This window comes from Sinocyclocheilus anshuiensis, unplaced genomic scaffold (genome assembly GCF_001515605.1).
Source record: "Sinocyclocheilus anshuiensis isolate Anshui unplaced genomic scaffold, SAMN03320099.WGS_v1.1 scaffold444, whole genome shotgun sequence".
NCBI classification, from domain to species: domain Eukaryota; kingdom Metazoa; phylum Chordata; class Actinopteri; order Cypriniformes; family Cyprinidae; genus Sinocyclocheilus; species Sinocyclocheilus anshuiensis.
Window position 1 is genome coordinate 183,184 of NW_015555739.1, and position 6,215 is coordinate 189,398.

Genomic DNA, 6,215 nt, shown 5'->3' on the forward strand with positions numbered 1-6,215 from the left:
AGAGGAAGGAGGCAAAGAAAATGAGGAGGAAGAAGATGGCAGTGAGGAAGGAGAAAGTAATGAAAGTGCCGCCGGTGATGAAGACAGTGAAGACGAGCAGAACAATGAGGAGAACAACGGAGAGGAAGAACAACCGTCTGGGAAGATTTCCTCAGATCTGACAGACGTCAGTCGATCACGTGGAATATTCTGGAGTATTTTCATCTGAACGTCTGTGATGTGTTTATCTGCACAGACAGTCAGACGAAAATAACTTAAATATTAATGCTATAATAGTATAATAATACCTCGGAGTTTAAAAACTAATGCCTCTCTCCCACAGGATGTGACATCATGATGGGCGGAGCTCTCGCCGGAGGACATCTGTGAAGATGATCACCATCGCTGATCCTGGAGTCAAAGAAGAAGATTAAAGCAAATTCATATCTAACTTACATGCAAATTAAGATTTAAGAAATAATTCATACTCACGTCATGAATCTGAAGGTACCTAATGAATTAGATCAGGACACAAAACCACATTAACATGGAAATAAGCAATCTATCAAGTGTAAATAAACTATTTTAAATGTTACTATAGTTTATTATTTTTAAAAATGACATTTCATTTTTGTTTTAATTTTGTTTTATTTACCTTAGCTTGGTTATATTCCGTTTAAATTGAGTCATTTTAACATTTTAAGGGCTGCTAAATATAACAGATGTTGTTTTTTAAATGTATAAAACACATTTTCCTAATTCATTGATCTGAACTCAATATTACACATGTAAAATCCCAATAAGTAGGCCTATATTATATATCAATAATATGTACATTCATGTAAATCCGAGGAACCGGCATTACCAGAGCTGGATTCCGTTTTTAATGTTACACAAGTGTATATAATCCTCAATTTCTATGTTATTGTTTTGAAAAACATCATTAATAAAGGTAAACTGTCGTGAAGTAAACGTCTCGCCTCAGTTAAAAACATGGTGGATAGATTTACCTTTCAGGATGTTTTAAAAGCGTCTGAAAACTTAAAATAAAACTGAAATTGACACAAAAGAAACATTTTTATTGAAGTGCACCATACAGCATGTGCTTAAATTCATCAGCATCTAATCGATATCTGATCGATACAGATGATAGTTACTCAACACCGTTTGGCATCAGACAGGTGTAAAAGCTCTATGACGTCACCGCCTGAGGTCATGTGACACCACAGAGTCGATGATAGCAGATGCTGCTTCTTGATTGGACGACAGTATGACTGTCATAATTATGAGAGACACTGCTCTCGATAATTACGGCTCACATTCATAAGAGTCTCATTATCACTTGGTAATAAAAAAAGAATCTCTTCTCAATCATAACTGTTAATTAACAATTAATTTACGAGGAGATAATATTCAGTGGCCGCTACAACAGAAAAGATGAAAGAGAAGTGTGTTGAGCAGATACAGTCAAACCAAAAATTATTCAGACACCACAATTTTTGATATTTTTTTTACTAGTGGGTGCAGGATGCTATAGTTCATTTATGTAAGTGAGAATAGCAAAATAAAGTAAACTGTGAAATATTATACCCAAAAATTCTTCATACAGTGGACTAGGGGTGAACTAGGGGTGTGCGATATTGACAAAACATAATATCTCGATATTTTCTGGGAGTTTATCGATAACGATAATTAGACGATATTTTGCCGAGTATGTTATTGTGCTGATATCTTAAGGACTATACCGGACAGCTGATTCCTAGTTTTTGATATTCTTCATATTCTGTGTTCACACTGATAGAAATTAATCTTTTCCAATACGTTTAAATTGATTTTTTTACCTTCTTTGGGCATTTTTACCTTTATAAAGCCATTTTCCGAAAAGTTATGTTTTGAGTCAAATTCTTACATTTAATCAGTGAATTAGCATAATAAGACATTTGGGCTTTTTTAATTAAAATCGTAAATATTTACCGTATTGGCCCGAATATAAGACGACCCTGATTATAAGACGACCCCCCTTTTTCCAGATGTACCTTTTGGAAAAAGGCTTTTTAAAAACCAAATCTTGTATTTTCTCAGTAAAACACATTTTGTCTTCAATTATTTTCATATTGCATATTTTTCCTATTTTAATTTTTGTTTTGAAAGTATGGTAAAAACTGGTAAAATGTACCAACAATCACATTTAAAAAATATACACTTTTTGATATACCATAAAAAAAACAAAAAAACAAGTAGCCCATCTGAATTAGGACATTTAGGCTATCCATCTAATAGTAGCCTACCAAAATCTTATTAACAGTAGAAGTTAAATCTTACTGTAGTCTTCAAATCTGGGTACTGTCTTACGTTTTAAAATCACAAAGGGAGTTTGGTCCCATCAGGCTAACGTGACAGTCACGACTCATGCAGCTGTAAGGCTTTCTTTTTCTTTTGTTTTTACTCGTGATCTTTACAACACGCATTACATTACGTATTTCATGGCACACTCGTTTTATGCGTATTTGGCGCCACCTATTGTTGTGGGTGTATTATTGACATGCCAAAGTCTAGACCCTGAATATAAGACGACCGCGTTTTTTCAGATGTATTTCCAAGAAAAAAACATCGTCTTATATTCGAGTCAATACGGTAATATTTATATTAAAACCGCCAGTAGGTGGCAGCAAGTCACTGTTAATAAGTGAGTCACTGCGATTGAACCGAATCATTTAAACGGTTGATTCATTCAGGAACGAAACACCGTCATGTTGCTCAGAGACGCAAAACAGCGCTGTGGCTTTGTTTGGAATTATTTTTGTCGTCGAAATAGCGCAAAAACAGTGGTTTCTATAACGCAAGTCTCCTAATTAACTTCTTGTTTATTGAACTGTTGTAAAAATTACATTTGTAATCACAGTAACTTTTGAAGAAAAAACGGTACTCCTCGTGTGATATTGAAATGATATAAATATACAAATTTTCTGTCCCCATATTTAGAATTTTGCGATCATTCTAAATGTATTTTAATAGACTGAACCATGCAGTGAAAGAACGCACTCTAAATGCGCACGCGTAATGTATGTGCGCGCTCTGTAGCGGTGTTTTGAATGGTTTTTGCAAAATACTCGATAATGTCAAATCGCGCATCGTTAAAACAACAATTACGATATTATCGCAGAAGATATATATCGCACACCCCAGTTCAACCTAACTCATTACATACCTTTCTCTCAAAGTTATCTGACATTATCAAGATGAATTTGTTCTGAGACAGTTCTTGTCATATTTTATTAACATTTTCTAAACTATAGCTATGATTAGCTTATGATAGCTATAGCACTGTGATAATGTGAGAAATGCTGAAGCTGTCTGAATACATTTTGGTTTGACTGTATGAAAACACACTCCATGTAATGGGATTCGAGTTGTTGCTGGATAAATAGACGCTGAAGGCCGTGTTTGGAGCTCTAGAGCGGGTTGTCGATGTTCCAGACGTCTCCGCTGAGTGCGTTCGCGGCGCCCTGAAGCGTCCAGGTGAAGAGCGCTAGCTGGCGGCGGAAACGAGCCTCGTCGAACAGGTGCGGCGCGGAGCGCAGGAGCGACAGGTGATCGGCCAGAGCGCTCAGGGTGTGATCGCCGCGGCCGTGAAACACGTGACGGAACGGCGTCTCCACCACCGACACGTACTGCGACAGGAAGTAGTACTCCACCTGCGCGCAACAAACACAAGCAGGTGCGGCGTGAAGGTTTGATCGTTCCGTCATCATTTACTCTCCCTCACGTCGAGCCAAGCCTGTGTGACTTTCTTTCTTCAGCGGAACACAAAAGATCATTTGCAAGATGTCCAGAAGTGATCGGACGCTGTTTACGACTCACAGATCCGGTTTTTTCCCCGTAATTTTGAATTCTGAGATGTTAACTCACTACTGCGAGTTTATAACTCAACAATTTTGAGCACAAAAGTTTAATTGTGTGTTTATAATACGATATAAACTCACAATTCTGAGAACAAAAGTCTTATTGTCAGATTATAACTCGCAATTCTGAAAAAACACAGAATAAAAAAAAGAAGTTAATTGTGACTTATCTCAAAATTCCAACTTTTCTTGCGATTCTGAATTCCGAGATGTTTACTCCCAATTGCGAGTTTATAACTTAAGATATAAACTCGCAATTCTGGGGAAAAAAGTCTTATTGTGAGATTATAACTCGCAATTCTGGAAAAACAGATTAAAAAATAAAAGGTAATTGCGACTTTTTATCTCAAAATTCCAACTTTTCTTGCGATTCTGAATTCTGAGATGTTTACTCCCGATTGTGAGTTTATAATTCAATATATAAACATGCAATTTTGAGAACTACAGTTTTATTGTGTTTATAATACGATATAAACTCGCAATTCTGAGAACAAAAGTCTTATTGTCAGATTATAACTCGCAATTCTGAAAAAACAGAATAAAAAAAAAATAAGTTCATTGCGATTTATCTCAAAATTCCAACTTTTCTTGCGATTCTGAATTCCGAGATGTTTACTCCCAATTGCGAGTTTATAACTTAAGATATAAACTCAGAATTCTGGGAAAAAAGTCATTGTGAGATTATAACTCGCAATTGCAAGATATAATTCTGAGAAGACAATAAAACATTTCGACCTTTTATCTCACAATTCTGGGTTTTTTCCTCGCAATTCTCAGAATTGAGAGACGTTGCGCAATTGTGAGACAAAGTCGCAATTTTGAAAATGCATGAAACAAAAAAATAAAAAGTAATTATGACTTCTACCTCACAATTTGGAATTCATATCTCACAATATGGACTTTTTTCAGAATGTTAACTCACAATTGCGAGTTTATAACTAAAAAATTAACTTGCAATTCTGAGAACAAGAGATACAAGAAAAAGATAATTGGGAATCTCACAATTCTTACTTTTTCTCGTAATTGCAAGTTTATATTTACAATTCAGATTTTTCTCCTCTCACACTTCTGCGGAAAAAGTCAGAATTATGAGATATTGTGCAATTGCAAGACATAAACTCGCAATTCTGAGAAAAAAAAGTGTTATTGCAAGTTTATAACTCAATTCCAATTCTGCGAAGGTACAGAATAAAAAAAATTAACGTAATTGTAACAAGTCTAAATTTTCAGATAAAACCTCAAATCTGTGATTACAATAGTCAGCAATGAGATAAAAAGTTGCAATTATTAACTTTTATATTTTGTGGTGGAAATAAGCTTCCATAATATAGTGATGCACTGCAATTTCGGCAACTGAAAATATTCAGCCAAAACAGAAATTACATTTTGTAGGGCTAAAAATTTTATTGTTTTAGCTGCAAGTCATGTGACCACTAACCACCTTACAAATGTGTTAAAATTATTGAAATATTAACTGAAACTCTCCAGTAAATATTTCACATCTGAGGGGTTCGGATGAAAAAAAAAAAAAGGTTAGGAATCGCTGCATTATATGAAACACTCTGGACATCCTATAAAGTATCTCTGAGTTTGTAATGACATGAAGGTGAGTAAATTTTGTTTAATTTTTCTGAATATTCCTTTATCTCAAGTTATAATGTACATGCATGCATTTGTTCACCCTCATAATGCGTGTGTTGTAGAGCCTGGCGAGTCTCTCGTCCTGAATGTCGCTGTTCTTTATGGCCTCGTGCAGGTTTTTGGAGGCTCTGCTGTAATCACCTCGAGCGCTGAAAACCCACTGCGGAGACAAACTACGCGACTGACAGAGACAGAGAGACCAATGAGACAATCAGTGCAAATACTGATATGTTTACACTTCAGTGCTCATATACCAATCGTGTGTGTGTGTGTGTGTGTGTGAGAGTCTCTGTATGTGTGTGTGTGTCTGTGCGTGTGTGTGAGTGAGTGTGTCTCTGTGTGTGTGTGTGTGTGTGTGAGTATGAGAGTGAGTGTGTCTCTGTGTGTGTGTGTGTGAGTGTGTGTATGAGAGTGAGTGTGTCTCTGTGTGCGTGTGTGTGTGCGTGCCTGTGTGTGTGTGTGTGAGAGAGTATAATGACAAAGGTATGACATAGGTATTACAAGGAGAAGGTGACTTTTCAGGTCATTACCCCATGTCCCCACTTTTCAAAACGCTTATAAATCACACAGAATGGAGTGTATTGAACATCTGAAATAGCACAAAGTTTCCTGTAAGGGGTAGGTTTAGGGGTAGGGTTGGTGTAGGGCAATAGAATATACGGTCTGTACAGTATAAAAACCATTACGCCTATG

General features: G+C 36.1%; 1 protein-coding gene across 1 annotated transcript in view; it reads right to left on the minus strand.

Moving 5' to 3' along the window:
* Positions 1 to 3,216: 3,216 nt before the first annotated feature.
* tfr2 (transferrin receptor 2) overlaps positions 3,217 to 6,215 on the minus strand; it is a 15,834-nt gene continuing 12,835 nt past the window's right edge. The window contains exons 13-14 of the mRNA XM_016466652.1: positions 5,563 to 5,703; positions 3,217 to 3,674 (exon numbers count right to left, since the gene is read on the minus strand). Of these exons, the coding sequence (XP_016322138.1) occupies positions 3,432 to 3,674; positions 5,563 to 5,703 (384 nt within the window). The 3' untranslated portion in view covers positions 3,217 to 3,431. The remainder of the gene's footprint in view (positions 3,675 to 5,562; positions 5,704 to 6,215) is intronic.